This window comes from Podarcis cretensis, assembly GCF_951804945.1.
Source record: "Podarcis cretensis genome assembly, chromosome: Z".
Lineage (NCBI taxonomy): Eukaryota > Metazoa > Chordata > Lepidosauria > Squamata > Lacertidae > Podarcis > Podarcis cretensis.
The window spans coordinates 23,593,817-23,613,833 of record NC_137184.1 but is presented as its reverse complement, the minus strand read 5'-3'; the positions used below and the strand labels follow the sequence as shown (position 1 = coordinate 23,613,833).

General features: G+C 45.8%; 2 protein-coding genes and 1 long non-coding RNA gene across 3 annotated transcripts in view; 2 read left to right on the top strand and 1 right to left on the bottom strand.

The window, feature by feature from the left end:
* Positions 1-19,373, top strand: part of LOC307207741 — a 281,967-nt gene extending 262,594 nt beyond the window's left edge. Inside the window, exon 2 of the long non-coding RNA XR_013834817.1 lies at positions 14,351-19,373. This is a non-coding gene — a long non-coding RNA (uncharacterized lncRNA). The remainder of the gene's footprint in view (positions 1-14,350) is intronic.
* Positions 1-20,017, bottom strand: part of LOC307207675 (uncharacterized protein C8orf48) — a 391,608-nt gene that overhangs the window by 307,509 nt on the left and 64,082 nt on the right. The gene's annotated exons all lie outside the window — the stretch shown is intronic.
* ASB12 (ankyrin repeat and SOCS box containing 12) lies at positions 6,389-19,373 on the top strand. Its single transcript, XM_079961760.1, has 3 exons — positions 6,389-6,839; positions 11,708-12,551; positions 13,586-19,373. Exons 2-3 carry the CDS (start codon positions 11,729-11,731, stop codon positions 13,717-13,719), a joined length of 957 nt encoding a protein of 318 aa, XP_079817886.1. The 5' UTR covers positions 6,389-6,839; positions 11,708-11,728; the 3' UTR covers positions 13,720-19,373.

The window sequence follows — 20,017 nt, the reverse complement described above, 5'->3', positions numbered from 1 at the left end:
GCCCTGGGCTCTGGTTGAGGCTAATCTAACTTTATTAGGGCCCGGGACCACTAGGGTGTTGCTATTTATGGACCGTGAGGCTCTCCGTGGGGCATACTGAGAGAGGCGTTCCTGTAGGTATGAGGGTCCTTGGCCGTGAAGGGCTTTAAAGGTCAAAACCAGCACCTTAAATCTGACCCTGTACTCCACCAGGAGCCAGTGCAACTGGTAAAGCACTGGGTGAATATGCTCCCATGGCGGAGACCCTGTGAGGAGCCTCGCTGCAGCATTCTGCACCCGCTGGAGTTTCTGGGACAGCTTCAAGGGCAGCCCCGCATAGAGCGAATTACAGTAGTCAAGCCTGGAGGTGACCGTCGCATGGATCACTGTGGCCAGGTCGGGGTGGGAAAGGTAAGGGACCAACTGCTTGATGCGGCGAAGGTGGAAAAATGTCGCCTTGGCTGTTACTGTAACCTGCGCCTCCATGTTTAGTTGGAATCTCTTTTCTTTTAAGTTATCTTAAATCCATTCATTTTGGTTCTACCCTCTGTTGCAGGAGAAAACGAGCTTGCTCTGTCTTCCATGTGACTGGCCTTTAGATATTTAAAAGTGGCTATTTATATCTCAGTCTCCTTTTACCCAGGCTAAACATACCCAACTTCCACTGTTCCTCCTAAGGCTTGGTTTCCAGACCCTTCATCATCTTGGTTGCCCTCCTCTGCACACCTTCCTGCTTGTCAATATCCTTAAACGGTGGTGCCCAGTGAGTGGGTCATGATTCCTACTTTATTTTGCTCTATTGGAAGAAGTCCTCTGTTTCAGGACTGGGAAGCCTGTGGTCCTCTGCATATTTTTGGACTACTGTTCACATCATCCCTGACCATTGGCCATGCTGTCTGGGGCTGAAGGAAGTTTCTGTCCAACAACAACTGAAGAGCCACATGTTCCCCAGACCTACTTTACTTTAAGGGGAGTTGGATCTGGGAATCTTGGCCCTTCTGCATTCAGACCAGTAGCTCAGTTGGTACAGCATGAGAACTCTTAATCCCACGGTCATGGGTTTGAGTCCCATGTTGGGCAAAAAGGCTCCTGCATTAGATGTGGTCCCTTCCAACTCTACAATTCTATGCTTAAGTTAAAGTGATATTTCTTCAAATGAGCATGTCTGTCTGAAATATCCTCGGAGTCGAGTGTGGATTTCATTCAGCTCATAGTAGTGAGGAATGAAAGTTCCCCCAAAATATCTGCTTTACATACATTATTTACACAATGGGCCGCACGTGATTGGCTAATTCTGGGATTCTCCTGAGGCCAATCAGGTTGCGGATTCACTTCCACCTGGAGCGGACCAATCATACTGCTGCATTGTTCTAGGACCAATCAGACTGCTGCATTCTGGAGCCTATTGTTCTAGGACCAATCAGACTGCTGCATTCTGAATCCTATTGTTCTAGAACCAATCAGACTGCTGCCTTTTGGATCCTATTCAAGTCAGTACATAACACTGTCCCTTCTTTCTCCCCCATTTCCCCTAGTTTTAGCTGTTTCCATTTGCTCCATTCATTTGTATGGGACAGGGAAAGTGGGTGACAATCAGGACACATTCCCAGAAGACAACATAGTCACCATCATTCCATTATACAAAAACTAACTTTTGCATAGATCAGTGAAATAGTTAGCCCTGAAAAATCTCAGCTCTTCATGCCTTCAGATCTAAAGTCACCCTCCAGTTGTGTGATCCAGCCCCCAAACATTTTTGTGTGAAGTGAAAGCATCACATTATAATGCAATTCGCCTCTCACAGGGGAGGAGCAATAATCTACCTTATTTTTTATCAAACATATTGTGCTAAAAAATAAATAGTGCATTACAGTAGTACCTTGGGATAAGTACTTAATTCGTTCCGGAGGTCCGTTCTTAACCTGAAACTGTTCTTAACCTGAAGCACCACTTTAGCTAATGGAGCCTCCCGCTGCCGCTGCGCCGCAACCACACGATTTCTGTTCTCATCCTGAAGCAAAGTTCTTAACCCGAGATACTATTTCTGGGTTAGCAGAGTCTGTAACCTGAAGTGCATGTAACCTGAAGCGTATGTAACCCAAGGTACCACTGTATATGCTTGCGAGATGACAATTGCTTTTAATTTTCAACACTTTGCATAAGTTGTTTTCTTTCCCTCACACACTCCTTTGCCCCCTGCCCCCAATATCAGGCCAGGGTTGCCTCCAGAATCAAAAACCAACCCCAAGGAATGCTCTCTTTCTTCCATCCTAGGACATCTTTCTCATGTGACTAATTTAGTTTGTTTATTTACCACTTCAAAGTCCTGATAAAAACCCTTCAACCTGTCAGATAAATTCTCCTGGCAGTTTGCTTTTATTAAGGTGTGGAATCATCCAGTCTAAATCCAAGAATGCCTTTCCCTGGGAGGGCCGGGGGGAGGAGGCTGATAAGGCTGGCTAAACTGCTGCTGCATGAATAGCCGCACACTCTTTAATGTGATCAACCATTTCTGCAGTCTTTTAATGTCCAAGAGACTTGCTTAAACTAAAGCCTCCTACGTACTACACTCACTGAACTAGGCCCTCCAAATGTTACTGGATGGGAACTCCTATAGTCAGCCACGCTGCTTGAGTCTGATGGAAGTTAATTCAACCTTTGGAGGACTACAGCCTCCCCATCCTTGCAAAAGCCCCACCTTCTAATCTAAGGATGGGAAAACTATAGCCCTCCAGATGTTGTTGGAGTACAACTCCCATCATCCTTGACCACTGGCTGTACTGCCTGGAGCTGATGGGAGTTGGAGTCCAATAACATCTATGGAGGTTCCTGCTCTAATCCTAAGAGCATGGCACAAACCACAGTTGTTCAGTTTTGAGAAGCAGGCGCTCTGCACATGCCCCAAGCCTCCCTTTGTGACAGTATTCCACACGTCCAGTTCTGTCACTGAACACAAGCGGAAACCTGGTGTACCTGCTGCTTTCTATCATGCCTACAGAAGGTATTTCAGGAGCAGGTCTGATGCTCTCATTCAGTGCATTGGTGCCTTCAAGCACTGGCACATGGCTGGCACTGTAATACTGATATTCTACATGGTAAACTGCTGAAAACTGAGGGAAGAGAACTCGATCAAGAGAGGATCCGCTGAGCACAGGGAAGGGAAGGGATGAAGAGGTGAAATCCTTATACAACCCACACCTTGCCACAGGACAGCTTGCAGGATGTCTGTGTGTGGTGACAGTTCATTGACTCGCCTATTGAGCACTCAAGTGCCAGATCAGAAACCTCTGTCACCTTTGAGTCTGCACTGTTTCCAGCTATGTGCTAAAAACATTTTTTTTTATTGTGTTGGAAGGGATCTTGAAGGTCCTCCAGTCCAACCTCCTAAACAGTGTGGGATCTGCAATGCAAGATGCAACTTACAGCAACGGTCACAATAGTAGCACATAGCTGTAAGCATAGCTGCTGTTTTCTACACCTTCCTGGGGGTGCACTTTTGGCTGTGTGCACACAATACAATTAAAACACATTATTCCTTGCACAGCTACAATTCCCAACACTCTTAATTACAGTTCCTATGAATCTTTGGGGAAGGCCTTGTGGAACACCCCCACATAGCCAATACAATACAAATCTGAGGTTCTGCCCCCCTAACAAAAGTCTGCCCCCTTAACAAAAATCCTGGCTATGCCCATGCCCCCAGCCATTGCCAGGTTCAGTGAAAGTGGGGCAGTCTAGCACCTTCACATTTCCACTCATCCTTCCCATCCCTGGAGCAGAGGAGATGAGCATCAGGGCCTTGGCAGAATGCTACCTCTCTTGCCAAGTTTTGGCAGCGGCAGAAGTGGCAGGGTGGGCAAGGGGGTGCAGCAGAAAGGCAGAGAGCGACATACAGTGGTACCTCTGGATGCGAATGGGATCCATTCCGGAGCCCCGTTCGCATCCTGAAGAGAACGCAACCCGCGTTCGTGTGTGTCGCAATTTGCCGCTTCTGCACATGACGTCATTTTGAGCCTCTGCGCATGTGCGAGCGGCAAAACCCGGAAGTAACACGCTCTGTTACTTCTGGGACGCCACGGAGCACAACCCGAAAATGCTTAACCTGAAGCTACGTCAACCTGAGGTTTGACTGTACAGTGGTACCTTGGGTTACATACGCTTCAGGTTACATATGCTTCAGGTTACAGACTCTGCTAACCCAGAAATAGTACCTCAGGTTAAGAACTTTGCTTCAGGATGAGAACAGAAATCGTGCCCCAGCGGTGCGGCGGCAGCAGGAGGCCCTATTAGCTAAAGTGGTGCTTTAGGATAAGAACGCACCTCCGGAACGAATTAAGTACTTAACCCAAGGTACCACTGTTTTCCCACTTCACCTCAGGTGGTGATACACATTTCCTTCTAAAGCAGGAAACGGCAAACTTCAAGTTTGCAGGATCTAATTTGTGGTGTAAAAGTGTAACCCTGAGATTCATCAGCTGAAGCCTGACGCAGAAGACATATAGTTAAAATTGCATAATCTTGAGCTCAGGATTTTGTTTCCAGCCCCAGATCTGAAACCAGCTCAGTCCTTGCATGCAAAACCAGTGTGGCATAGTTGTTAGGGTGATGGACTGGACTGAGGAGACCAGGGTTCAAACTCCCACTCAGCCATGAAGCTCTCTGGGTGACCTTGGGCCAGTCACTGCCTCTCAGCCTACCTCACAGGGTTGTTGTGAGGAAAAAATGGGGGAAGGGATAGAACCCATGATGTCCTTGGAGGAAAGATGAGATATAAAAAGCACAAATAAACAAATAAACAAATCCATTCATGGGGTTTCCCACCCACCCCATTCAGCACTATAATTTAGTGGTTCATTTTGCTGTTGCCATCATTAAACAGCTAGGAGTAAGAAATCCTTGTTGATCTAACTTGCAGGGCACACAGAGATCTACCACTACATCCCCACCTACTCTTTGAAGCCCACACATGGCCTAAAAGGGAGCCATCCAAAACGCATTAAGTCCAAGTTCTGAAATTGCCCAGCTTCCCCACCAGATCCCATCCTCATGTTAATCAAGTAAGCAAACACATCTCTAAACCTGCAGGCACTTTAATGGCATTGCGAGTCTGGAGCAGATGGCTTTAGCAACACGTTCTCTCCCAAGTCTAATAATAAACCAAACACACTGGGGAGACAGATGATAATGTTGTTGTTGTTGTCTCAGAGTTGCAGGAGCCTTTCCTGCCCATCTCATTTTACTTCTGTCCCACAAAATTGTTTGACCAATGATGCTCACGGGACGACGAGTGTACAGTATATGAGACACGGGCAATGCAGAACATTCTTCTCCCTCTCCAGACCGGATGTGTGAGATTCATTAATCCCAAAGGCATCAACTAGGGCTGAGAAAGACTTTGGTGTAGTGGTTAGAGAGTAGGAACAAGGGCCTGGGAGAGACCAGTGTTCAAAACAACACTTAGCCATGAAGCTCACTGGGTGGACTTGGTTTAGTCATTGCCTCTTCCAGTCTAACCTACCTCATGGGGTGGGGGAAAAAGGGTGGGGAATAACTGCAATAATTAAATAAATAATGCAAAGATATCGTTAAATTTCCCCTGGACTTGATCCCTGAACACTTGGTAAGTGGTGGATGAATGATTGAACCAACTCAGTTGAAAAGTATTTTTGTCGAGAAAAGGCTGAGTGATAGGATACTGCCGTCTGTAGGTGTATTTGAGGAGGTTTGGCCTCCCCCAAGTTGATGGGCATTGCCATTCAAATGGTGTGCGTGCGTGCCAAATCTTGTGAATGATTATGTGGGGTGGGGCTTACCTGGAGCCTCCCCCCCCCCAATATTTTATTCAAGTTGACACCCCTGACTTGGGGCCACTCAGGGCCAGGAACATAGCTGTCAACGTTTCCCTTTTTTAAAAAGGGAAATTCCCTTATTCCGAATAGGATTCCTCGCAAGGAAAGGGAAAAGTTGACAGCTATGGCCAGGAAGTGTATGCAGCCATATGCATCATTCTCCTGGGCTGAATCCTGGCACTGCAAATCTCTTCCAGGCCTGAGATCTTGTTGCCGACAGTGCCTTGTTACCGCCATAAACCTACTCATCCCCTTTGCTAAATCCCCATGCAAGGGAACAGATCACCTGGGGAAGGCTTCTCCAGCCTAGTGCCCTCTGGTGGGGGAGGGTTGCAGCTCACTGGTGGAGCACCGGCTTGGCATATAGAAGGCCCCAGGTTCAGTCCCCCGTGGCATCTCCACCCCCGCCTGAAACGCTAGAGAGCTGCTGCCAATCCGTGTAGGCAATACGGAGCTGGATGGAGCAATCATCTGACCCAATATATTCCTACGCTTTGGACGGCAGTCCCTGGGGATGATGGGAGTTGTAGTCCAAAAGACCTGCAGGACACCAAAAGGCTGATCTGCGCCATGCGTCCCGTGTGCTATTGCGAGGCCCGACGTCCAGGTCCCAACCCAAGCCCTTCTAACTTGCCTCCTGCAGGCTGCACTTTCCAAGAATGGAAGTTGTCAGATAAGACGCCCAAGCAGGGGGCTAAAATTAGCCCCAGAGCCCTTATTTGATCGGCGGCCGGCAGAAGCGCAGCTGTCCACTTAGCCGGCTGGCGCTAGCCTTCGCTTTCCTTCCTAGTCGGTGCCCCGACGACCACCCCCCTGGTCCCCTTCCCTTCTCTCGCTATTCTGGCCCAGGGAGAAACCCGCGATGTGGGGCAGCCCCTTGCCCTAGCTGGTCCCCAGCGACCTCACAGAGGCCCGGCGGCGACGTAGCCGGGCTGGCCGGCGGCTCACCAGACACCGCTCCGTCGAGGCACAGCCAAGCGACTCGCAACCCGCCCGGCCAGCAACCAGCTCGTGAGTATCTTCAGCCAGGTGGCCACTCGCCTGGCCATGACTCCAAGTCCTCCACCTGGAGAGGCAGATCGGTTTTTTCCCGGGGCGGCTGGGAGTTGGTCCCGATTCACACGTGCGCGCCTACAAGCAACTCCCAGGCTCTCTTTTTACGCACTGGATCGCTGCCCACTTGGCCTGGCCTACTAAGCGGAGGAGGTGGCGGGGATGGATTGCCGCACTTGGGGGGCGGGGAAGGGGGCAATTAACCCTGGTACGTTGACAAAACTAGAATATTTTTCCCTGATATGAAGTGAAATTTGTTGGTTTCTAGAATGGGTTTTGCTGTTGTTTTCGGACAGGATGCCCTGAGAAATGTTGGTGCAGTCCTTTCAAGATTCTAATTCCGAGTTCCACTGCATGTCTCCACCTACAACAGACGTATTACATTCGTGTACAGTCATTGTGCAGATTTATTTTTTTGCACTTTTGTTCACTTTTTTCTTCCAAGGTGGTACACATGGTTCTCCTCTTCCCTCATTTCACACTCACAACCTCCCTGTGTGGTAGGTTAGGCTGAAAGCTAGCAACTGGTTCAAGGTCACCCAATGAACTTAAAGACTGAGCAAGGATTTGAACCCTGGTTTCCCAGGTCCCAGTCCAACCTCATTTATCTTAATTTCACATGTACACTCATGGGGTCTGAACTGGAGATGACTGACCAGGAATGAGACCTTGGGGTCATAGTAGGTAGCTCAATGAAGATGCCAACCCAGTGTGTGACAGCTGTGAAAGAGGCAAATTCCATGTGAGGGGTCATTAGGAAATAAAACATCATAATGCCTTTCTATATAGGCTTGCAAGCTCATTTGTAATATAGTTCACAGTTCTGATTGCATCGCTTCAGAAAAGATATTGCAGAGCTGAAAAAGGTTCAGAAAAGGGCATCCAAAAAGGCTTTTCCAATACCCCTATAAGGAAAGGTTGCTGGGTTTGGGACATTTTAGTTAAGAGTAAAAGTGAGTAAGAGGCGAAATGATAGAAATTATGTGCTTGGCCTGGAGAAAACTCCTGTTCCGTCCCATCCCCCTGCCCTGTATCTCATAACTCTAGAACTCATGGATATTCAAAGAATCTGAATGTTGAAAGATAATCATTAAGGACAGTTTAAAAAAAGAAAGTGCTTCTTCATGCACTTCATAGTTAAGCAATGGAATGTGCGTCCACAAGAGGTAAACGATGGCTACCAACTTGCGTAGCTTAAAATTCATGGATCATGAAGCTGTCCTTGGCTACTTACTGGCCATGATGGAGCCTATGTTCTGAATACTTCCAAAAACCAGCTGCTGGTAACCCCAGGAGGGGAGAAGCTCTTTTGCTTGGGCCTTCTTGGGGGTTTTCCATAAGCATTTGGTTAGCCACTGTGTGAACAGGATGCTGGACTAGATGGGCCATTGGCCTCTTCTTATATTGCCCTTTCAACACCAGCCTAATTTCCCAATCCTTTTAAGATATAGTTCTTTTCAGTGGTATGGCTGGTGGGTGGTTTTTAGGTTCTGTATTTGGTATTTTATCTCCTGTATTCCTTGACTTTGAGTATTATGAGAGGGAGGGGAAAAACTCTCCCCATTTTCTCCAAATCACATGCTGCAACCTTTCCTCCTAGGGGACTTGCTCCAGTCCCAAGATCTCGGTACAGGCCTCCCTGGATAGGCTGTAACTAAGGCTTGTGGGTGGCTGTTTCCAAAACCAGGGTGGACTTGTCCAGGCTGAGGTCGCGAGGTGAGCAGCTGGAGATGGATGCTTTGCAGGAGGCTCTGGCCTCTCATTTCAGAGCAGGAATGGAGGAGTAGGGTGGTTGACTGAGAGGATATATTTGGATGCTTCAGAGATGGAATGCATCTGAAATTCTTTTTTTACCCTTCCTCCGAGCTTAAAGCATTTCGTAGCTGGGCAGGTGGAGTTTGGCATTCCTTCAAGTGAAAAATGTTAGGAATTGGCTTCCAAAGGGCCTCCCTGGCTGTCTGGAATATATTTCTGCCCCCCCCCTTTTTTTTGGCTAACATATGATGCAGCCCCCACCACTATCACCCTGATCTCAGGTTGCAGAAGCACTTGTGATTTTTACAGATTGAAATGTTAATAGCATCAGGATAAGAGTAAAAATTAGCCACTCACAAAAGATCCTGCCTGCAAGAGGCAGACTTTGGTAATCATTCGTAATATTGCGTCCAGTGCGAGACCAACATTTGGAAGCCCCAAATGGATATTCTCAGTTGTGGATCTTCTCAATTTTGCACCCCCTTCAGCTTGGTACCCTGCGTGGGGGAAACGCACGCAATGCCCTATGTCCAGTGATGCTTCAACCAATTCTGTTCCTTCATGAGGCATCTGACTTTTTTTTTTTTTTGGTATGAAGTCAAATCCAAAGCAGTGACTCATGCAGAAACACATCATTAATTAATTAATTAATTAATTAATTAATTAATTTTTTATTTATTGCTACCCTGCCTTTTTTTAAAAAAAAAAAAAGTGGCTTACAAAAATTAAAGCAAGGCTAAAACGTTGAAAGCAAAATACGTATAACATACCATTTTAAAAGTAATTTATAATGGATTTGAAATCATGTATTAGTGTATTTTTGGTCTGTGGAAGCTGCCCAGAGTGGCTGGGGAAACCCAGCCAGATGGGCGGGGTACAAATAATATATTATTATTATTATGTAAAAAAACAAATTTAATAAAACACAGTAAAAACATTAAAAACAGCACAGCACTGCTAAGGTGCTTCTGCAGTAATTCCTCTCTCTAATGCAGAGATGGGAAAACTATTTCAATCTGAGGGCCATAGCCAACCTTCTGGGGTGGGGGCAGTGTGCTAACAGTGGGTGGAGCCAGAGACAAAAGTGGGTGGAGCAAAGGATATTACTTTGTAAAGTAGGCTAGATTCCAGCCATGCAAAAGGCAGATGTTTCAAGTTTCTATGCATGCACACATATGCAGAGAGAAAGAGAGATAGACAGACTACTCTCCATCAGACAAGCAAGAGGAAGTTCAAGCATACTTTCAAACCAGTCAAAAGCACAGGAGGAGAGTGCAGACCAGGTCCAGTGAGGGGTGCAGCCTGATAGAGAGGGATGTTGCTTGGGAAGAATCCCAGGGACCCAAAAGAAAGGCATGGAGGGTCACAATTAGCCCTGTGTTTCCCCACCTCTGCATGTAAGGAAGGCCTTTTATCAGCTACATGTAAGGAAGGCCTTTTATCAGCTACATGTAAGGAAGGCCTTTTATCAGCTACAACTGTTCTTGGATGGGGAAAGTCTGGCCACTGATTTATGCATTGGTATCCTCAAGATTCAGTAATTGCAGCTCACTCTACATGGAGCTATCCTTGGGCCTGGTCTGGAGGTTCCTGCTGATGGAGAGTACTGCAGCTAGACTGTTGAAGGGGACAAACTGTTGCCAGCACATAACTCAAAAGCTTGCACTGGCTGCCTGTACGCTACTGGACCAGGTTCTAGGTTCTTGTATTCATTTTCAAGGCCCTTAACATTTTGTCTCCAGGATACCTGATACCTTATATTCCTGCTTGATCACTGAGATCTTTGTGGGGAGCCACTATTAGTGGATCCCCCATGGCTGAGATGCATGGCTTGAATCTGCTAGAAACCATGCATTCAGTATTGTGGGCTCTATTTTATCCCTTAGAGTTGAGGTCAGGCAGGCCCCCTCCCTGTTGAACTTCCAGTGCCCACTGAATTTTAATTTTAATTCCAGCTGGCATTTTGAGTCATATGTAATTTTATAGTTTTTAGCTGCTTTTTATCTTTATCAGACACTGCTTAGGGACTGTTGTAACTAAGAGGTAAAAAAAAAACTGTCAGAATAATAAATAAGAATAATAACTGAAGCTTTTACAGCTTAAGCGGGATGGTTTTGAAGGAGGTGATTCTTCATATATTTGGGTCAAAAACTGTTTTAAAGGTAAGTACCTGCATGCTGATTTTGGCTCAGCCATGAATAGTCACCCAGTGTAATTTTTTCCAAATTCAAGTAATAGAATTCTGGTAACCAAGTTCTATATAAATCACATCAGTGTTGGCCCTATTCACATATATACATAGCCACTTTCTGCTGCAGTCTGTGATGTACCTGCATGTGTGACTCAACCCAGAGAGCTTGATCTCCATGATTGCCTTCTAAATCGCAGAAACTGGCCATTAGCTCCACTGACCCCCATCCCTGCTTATTAGCTCATCCCCAGGACTCTATTAATAAAGGAAACCCATATACAGATACCTGTTGGTGCCTGGCTGGATTTGAATGAATTGTATATAGGAGATGGTGTTGATGTTGTTTAAATTGTTGTTCTAACTTATATATTATTTAAATATTTAGACAATTTATATAGTCCCCAAGCAGTGTGCAAAGACGACAGTACAATGTAAATAAAAATGGGTTAAACCTATAAACTTAAAATGCCTCCTGAAATAAAATTAAAAAGTATTTAATGAGGCCAGGAGTTCAGCTGTAAAGGGACCTGTCTGACCTCAACAGGGGGGAGGCGGATTTCCACAAAATTGGGCTCACCATGGTGAACATACAGCTCCTGGGGGCTACAAGCATGCATCCCATAATTGGTCCCCCCCAATTAATATATAAAACGGTGACACCTGCTTTCAAATATGCAATTGTGCTCTATGCGTGCTTTAATTGTAAATAGCTTTGGCATGCCTCATGGGAAGCAATTGACAAATGAAATAATAATAATAATGAACAATAATAATAACTTTTGCTCACCTCTCTCACCAACCAGAAGCCCCTATCGCACATGCATCCCAGGTATAACCAGGACATTGTAACTGTGTTTTGTTTATTTGCTTTGCCTTATAGCTCTCTAGCATTGCACAGTTCATGATGAAAATCACCCTCAGGAGACAAGCAAAGATGAGCCTGGTGGACATAACCAAGATTTTCTCCATGCTCCAGCCCAGTGAAGATGAAGAAGGTGATGAAGAAAGACAGGAGCTGAATCTCGCCGTCTCCCAGGATAACTACAGACTTCTGGACGAACTGTTGCGCCAAGAGAGATACAGGCGGTTCATCAACAGCAGGAGCGGCTGGGGGGTGCCAGGGACCCCGCTCCGCCTGGCGGCCTCAAAGGGCCACGTGAGGTGCGTCAAGGTCCTCCTGGCCCATGGAGCCGAAGTGGACAGTCTGGATGTGAAGGCCCAGACACCACTCTTCACAGCTGTCAACAATGGCCACCTCAACTGCGTGATTGCCCTCTTGGAGGCAGGGGCCAGTCCTTCTGGCAGCATCCACAACAATTGCACCCCACTGCTCACGGCAGCAAGAGAAGGGGACATTGACATCCTTCAAGAACTTTTAGAACATGGGGCAGAGGCCAATGTCAAAGCCAGAGTCCCGGAGTGGGCGGCCAACTCTGTTGCGTGCTCGGGCCCTTTGTACCTGTCCGCTGTCTATGGGCACTTGGAGTGTTTCAAGATGCTGCTGCTCCACGGTGCGGATCCCAACTACAACTGCACTGATGAGAAGATGATCACCCGCATTAAGCACCCAAAGAGTCTGCTGGAAATCTGCTTGAGGCACGGTTGTGGAGCGGAATTCGTCAAACTCCTGATAGATTTTGGAGCCAATGTGTACCTACCGGGTATTGTGCTCGATAAGATCTCAGTGAACTCTGAGATGCTGGATTTGTTGGCCAGAGAAAGAGGTAACTTTTTTCCATTTGATGATGATGATGATTTACATTCATTACTGACTGGGTATGCACCATACATTTTAAAGTGCGCACACACCTTCAAAGAATCCTGGGATTGTAGTTTGTTTAAGATGCTGGGAACTGTAGCTCTGTGAAGGGTAAACTAGTTCCCAGAATTTGTTGGGGAGAGAAATGCACTTTAAACATACAGTGTGTACACAGCCACTGTTTTTTATTGTCAGAACAATACAAACACAACACGTAGGCTAATGATATCATTATTCTATTATATATTTTCTACGTGTTGTGTTTGTATTGTTGTGATTAGTTCTTATTGCAACACAGGGGTTTGTTTTTGGTTGGCTGTTTTTTATTGTGACATTCATGTCTTGTCTCTGGAAAGGACCTACTTGTTAAAACAAACACAGCCAACTAAATTCACTAAAGTGCAACTACTTTGTACATTAACAAATACTGTTTAAATTGAATAGATATGCTGGTAATGTAACAAAAAGGGCCTCTTAATATGCTCAGTTGCAAATTTAGGACCCATCCACCTGTATTGTGTAAATGCCTAATCAGATGTGTGGCCCTGCCTACCAACAGTATTTGGCTCCAGCCACTTTTCCTATAAGGAACGTGCACTGGCTTCACCCCTCTTACCATATATATCTTTCAGGGTAGCTCTCCAGAATTTGATCAAATACTAGGGAATAGCTCAGTGGTAGAACATCAGCCTTGCAAGCAGAAAGTCCCAGGTTCAATCCCTGGCAACTCCAGGTAGGATTAGGAGACACTCATGTCTGACAGATCATCTCCCAGTCTGTCATGTGGAGGTGGATGCAGATTTCACTAAATGTTAGAACTGCAAAATTATGAACACCTGAGGTGTTTCTCCAAAGTGCCTTCCAAGATTTCTGTTCAGCTCCCTGCTTTTGTTCTTGGCTAATGCCTCAGACATTGAGGAATTCTGAGGGGCTTGGAAGCTCAGCGGTACAATCATCATAGTCTCTTCATTCCCTTTTTCCTCCCCACCCCCTTTCCAGCTGTGCCCAAATCCTTGATGTCACAATGCAGACTAGCAATCAGGAAGTTCCTAAAACTGGCCAACCGCTCCTTTGCTGTGGACCAACTGGATATCCCACTGTCGCTGCTGAACTACCTCAAACACCGGTCATAACTGAAGATCAGAGTTGGAACTGCCCAGAGTTACCAAGTATTGTAACTGATTAAGGGTAAAGCAAAAAAAGAACATTCTAAGAATAGAAAGAAGTGTGATTTGGTGGCATTGTTTAGATTTATTGTGTGTGTGTGTAAGTATTGCCTATGCTGCATTTATGCAAGAACACTGTTTATTTTTATTTAGAGCCAGCGTGGTGTAGTGGTTAAGAGTGGTGGACTCGTAATCTGGTGAACCAGGTTCGCATCTCCGCTCCTCCACATGCAGCTGCTGGGTGACCTTGGGCTAGTCTTTAAAGAAGAAGAAGAAGAGGAGTTAGGATTTGATATCCCGCCTTTCACTCCCCTTCAGGAGTCTCAAAGCAGCTAACAATCTCCTTTCCCTTCCTCCCCCACAACAAACACTCTGTGAGGTGAGTGGGGCTGAGAGACTTCAAAGAAGTGTGACTGGCCCAAGGTCACCCAGCAGCTGCATGTGGAGGAGCGGAGACGCGAACCCGGTTCCCCAGATTACGTGACTACCACTCTTAACCACGACACCACACTGGCTCTCAGCCTCACTCACCTCACAGAGTGTTTGTTGTGGGGGAAGAAGGGAAAGGAAGTTGTTAGCCGCTTTGAGACTCCTTCAGATAGTGATAAAGCAGGATATCAAATCCAAATGCTTCTTCTTCTTTCTTTAAGCAGAAGTTGATCAGGTGGAATGAAAACTGAAAACCTCACCGTATCCTGTAGATATATTATAGATTAAACACCCTATTTTGTTATTTTTTAAAAAAGTACCTGGCCGAGGTGTTCTCAACCAGTCTTCCCCAATCTGGTGCCCTTCAGGCATTCTGGATTGCAACCACGTCTGCCCATGCATGAGGCGAGCAGATCTGACCCCCTCCCCGCTTCACTGTTGCCCCATTCCAAGCCCCACTCATGCTGCCAACAATGTACCCACTGCACCCTTCCCACAAAGTTGGGCCAGCAGTGCAGCTACAGGTGAGGGTACAGGTGCAGTGATGGGACTGGCAGCAACATGGGAGCAATGGCGAGGTCAGGCAGAGGGAGGGGACCCAGATCTATGGGGTTGGGGCAGTGGGATTAGGTGTTTTGTCTGCAGCAGCAAAATGTCTCTGACAGCAACTCGCATCAGCCCCAGCCAGACCAACTGTTTGAGATCTTGGTCCCTCTTACAGTGTAGCGCATTTCTACCAAGGTTGCTAACAGCCTGATCTTATGCATGCCTGCTCAGAAGTACCTACTGAGTCTAATGAGGCTTACTTTCCCACCCACCACTCACCCCAGATAACTGTGTGTAGGATGGGAGCAGGCTAAAATTGCATTTTACAGATCAGTCCCACTGGGAAAAAGACCGTGAGATCCTCAGCAGAACTACCACCATTTCTTAAATGCAGCCAGCTCAGGTGGAGGCAGAAAAGGGAAACATTTGTTTTTCTTTCTTTGGTTTGTTCCCGTTGCCTCCAGTGGGGCAGCCATGGATTGTGGATATTTATGCCATCTCCCAAAGATGAGAGATGGCACATTCAGTATTCATATTGATGTTTTAATTTTCTTTCATTCTATAGAATTCAATTTGTCATAATATAAAATACGACATATTACAAAATAAAAGGAAGGAATAAAAATTCAATTTAAAATCATACAGCGTTCAGCACACCACATTATGATTTCTACAATGGGAAGAAAAATCATTAGGTGGTCTGTCAATACTGACAGCAATTTTCAAATGCTTGGGAACCACTACTCTATTGAATGTTACCTTTTTCTTGATTGGCAGGAATAAGAAATGCAATAATAGGTTTGTAGTGTTACTCGTAAAAAACATTATTAAATCTATGGAGGGGACAGAGAGAATGTTGTTTACATTTTAAAGCACACACACTCCAAATTGCAAACTACAGAAAAAGGGGAAATAGGTTGAAATAATATCATCATTACAAAATACAGTGAATATTTAAGAAATATTAATTAAAAATGCAAAGGACAGAACATTTATAGAGCAATTTTGAAAGCAACCTCAGAACACTCAGCACAATGTACCTTTCTTGTTTTGAATTTATTTAATTCATCTACTTTAGCCATTTATACTCCCACTCTTCAGGATACAAATCCTTCTAAGTTAGCTCACAACAAAACAACATTGGTTTTAAAAACTAGTTCTGCATGTTCATGGCATGGTTTGAATTGTGGAAAGGCTGGCTGTGGGAGGCACTGATTGGCTAGTACCCTTGTCATCACCAACACGCCTCACAAACCCCTGGAACAACTTTGCAACTGTTATTAAAATGCTTGCATTTTAAAATGCTTGCACAAGGTGATGAATTGATGAACAAAGAGGCAAACTCAAAGATGGACCAGTGTATAACTAGCTGACTTGTTTGTATGCTCTGTCTTAAAAAAAAGGTAAAGTTACCCTGACCGTTAGGTCCAGTTGCAAACGACTCTGGGGTTGTGGCGCTCATCTCGCTCTATAGGCCGAGGGAGCCAGCGTTTGTCTGGAGACAGCTTCCGGGTCATGTGGCCAGAATGACTAAGCTGCTTCTGGCGAACCAGAGCAGCGCACGGAAATGCCGTTTACCTTCCCGCCAGAGCGGTACCTATTTATCTACTTTGACGTGCTTTTGAACTGCTAGGTTGGCAGGAGCTGGGACCAAGCAACAGGAGCTCGCCCATCGCGGGGATTCAAACCGCCGACCTTCCGATCAGCAAGCCCTAGGCTCTGTGGTTTAGACCACGCCCCATGCTCTATCTTAACCCTAAGCAATAATGCCCAGTTCACATGATATTGAGATGAGTGGTGAGATATGTTGTTTTGTTAGTTTTAAAAAACAATAGCATATAAAATCACTACCACTAGATGCCACTATTGATCCAAATGCAAGGCTGAAATGCATAATGCATGATTGGCTCTCCTGGTGTTTTTATTTTTTTATTTTTACTTAACAGCAGCCCGGGCAGGCTCCAAATTTAGATGGAGGAACTGCAGGGAGAAGGGATGCTCAGGCCATTTTCCTGACCTATATTGCCCTAACTTTTTTTTTAAAGCATTTAGCCCTGAAGTGGAAGTGGTTGGGGAAACAGGTACCTGTGTTTCCTCCTTGTCCCCAGGGCTGACAGCAGCTTTGATGGATGAGGACTTAGCCTGGGAAAATGGCACAGGGATTAAGCACTGCTCTCCATCCCAGTGCTGCTGTTTCAGTTGATCTTGGAAGCTCCAACAACTGCTTTGGAGGAAGGGGGGGCAGGAATCCAGGCACTCCAGTCATGGACCTCCTCAGGAAATACTTACCTTGGCCTGCAGCCACTCACTTGGCTGATGGGTTGTCAGTTCCTAAGGCTCTTTCTTTTTCACTTGGGGGGGCCCTCTAGATGTTTTGAAATAAAGCTCCCCCTAGCCCAGGGGTCTGCAACCCGCAGCTCCGGAGCCGCATGTGGCTCTTTTACCCCTTTGCCGCGGCTCCGGGGCGGATACTAGCGAGGGGAGGAGGCGCATTGTGCGCCCCGACACTCCCCACTGTGGTGGGCACTGTACTGGCTGTGATGTTGCATGGGGGTGGTGCGTGCATTAGTCACGCACCGTCCCGACATCACCTTCCCGCCCGCCCGCTACATTGTAAGGGGCATGTACGCTGGTCACTGCATTGAAAGGGGGCATGTACGCTGGTCACTGTTTTGAAGGGGAGTGAAGAACACACACAAACAAAAAGGTAACTTGTTAATTTAACATTTATTTCTATGAGGAGGAGTAATTCTGAGGGGTCAAACAAATAAATAATAAAAAAGGGACAAAAAAGTTATTTTTATAATGACGAGTTTTGCGGCTCCCAGGTTTTTTTCCTTTGGAAATGGGTCCAAGTGGCTCTTTTTGTCTTAAAGGTTGCAGACCCCTGCCCTAGCCCCAGCCAATTCTGACCATAGGCCATGTTGACCATTGGATGTGCTGGTTGGAGCTGATGTCCAACAGCTGTGTGAAGAACTGTCCAGCAGAGCACAGGTGAAAAGGCTCTGTGTTTCTATTGCCATAGGGACCACAGAAGTGAATCCGAAGGGATCTATGATGTAGTTTCAATCTTGAGATAGACAGCAAAAGGAGTTCCAGCTCCTAAGAGTTAGAACGCTCACTTTTTGTTCTGTTTCTCATAAGCAGCTAATGAAGTAGTAAGCAACCCTGCAATTGAATTGCAACTGGAAGGATCAGATTTATTAATTATGGTGGAAGGGAGACTGATTTCACTAGAAAACTAGATTATGGTTTTGATAGATCTTGGAGGGGTGCAGGAACGGGCAACCAAAATGAACAAGGCATTGAAACATCTTGCCTACGAGGAGAGTGCTGGGTTTGTTTGTTTTTAGTTTAAAAATCTGGCAACTAACATGGGACATGTAGAGGTCTGAAATGCATGTGTTTTTATATTGTGATTTTGTATTGTGAACCGCCCTGAGACCTGCGGGTATAGAGCAGTATGCTGCTGCTGCTGCTGCTACTACTACTACTACTACTAATAATAATAATAATAATAATAATAATAATTTGTCCCCCCAACCCAAACTCCATATGCGAACATGGGGCCATCAGTCATTTGGGACCTGCACAACTTCGTTCAGTGAACCTGGGAGATCAGGGTTCACTCAGCCATGAAGCTCACTGGGTGACCTTGGGCCAGACACCATCTCTTAGCCTAGCCTACCTCTCAGGGAGAGCTGTGTACACCACCTCGAGCTCCTTTGAAGATTAAGGTGATGTGTAAATATAATAAATAAACTTTGGGCCTAAATATTTTTAGGATTGACTCTATCTATAGCCTGCCCAGCCAGTGAGATCTACTGGGGAGGCTCAGCTGTGATCCCACCAGTAAGTGTAGCCTGAGGATAGGGAGCAATGACCTGATACAAGGCCTTCTCTGTTGTGGCACCCAGTTTGTGGAACTCTCTGCCTCTAGAAGTGCAGTAAGTGCCTTTGTTTGTTTTTTAAGTGCCTTTGCTATTGAGCTTTCATTGTCAGCATAAGATATATCAACTCCCCTTAGCTTTTGTTATTTAGTTATTTATTATTTCATTTCTATCCCACCATTTCTCTAAGGATCTCAGTGTGGCACCCATGATTTATCTGTCCTCAACCCCAGTTTTATGTTCACAGAAATCCTGTGAGGTAGGTCAGGCTGAGAGGAAGTGACTGGCCCAAGGTCACCCAGTGAACTTCACGGCTGAGTGGGGATTTGAACCCACGTCTTAGTTCAAGATTCTAACTACTATGCAACACAGACTCCTATCTCTTGGAACCTTTTAACTGCAAAATTGGTTTCATATTTGTAACTGTATTCTGATTGTGTATTGTGTTACAGTGGTACCTCTAGTTACAAACTTAATTCATTCCAGAGGTCCGTTCTTAACCTGAAACTGTTCTTACCTAGAGGCGTGCTTTCGCTAATGGGGCCTCTTGTTGCCGCTGCACCACTGGCACACGATTTCCGTTCTCATCCTGGGGCAAAGTTCTCGACTTGAGGTAACTCTTCCAGGTTAGCGGAGTTTTTAACCTGAAGCGTTTGTAACCTGAGGCATTTGTAACTTGTGGTACCCCTGTATTGGATTTTATTGTATGCTGTTATTTTAATATTGCATTAATATCATTGTATTTTATGGTTTTTATCTGCACTGTATAAACTGTTTTGTGTGGGTTTTTTAGAATATATATATAAACAGCAGGCTTGAAATGCAATGTGATGAAATAGATAGACAGGTTCAAAAGAGAAAGAAGTCACAGCTGCTCCTTCAACCACACACAATTCACTGATGGTGTTTGCTGCCACAAGATATAACAATGGCTGGCCCGAGACATTTTGCCACCTAAGACAAAGGACAAAATGTTCAAAAGGTAATTGGACTAAGAGCTGACTCAAACCTCAATGCTGGCAATAGGACAGCAGCATTCCTGAAGCACACCTGCGGGGGGCCACCCTGCACATCCACTTCTGGCAGCTGTGCGAGGGCAGTTGCCACACCTACCTGATGTCCCCTCTAACCTGGTGGAAGTGAAACCAGGATGTGCAAGGCAGAGAGAGCATCCAGCTCACCTGCTCCTCACCAGAGTTCCAGGGGGCTTGTTGCTTTTCCCTTTCAACTCCACTTACAAATACATGCTGTTTGGGAAATAATTGTTCACCATGTGAGGGGTAAATAGCCCTTTAAGTCTGGCATAAATGCATGCACAGGCCCCAGCAGCCAGTTTTCAGAAATATAAGAAAAGGAAATAGGATGAAAAGGAAGGGGGAGTCTGGGCCTCTAAGAAAATA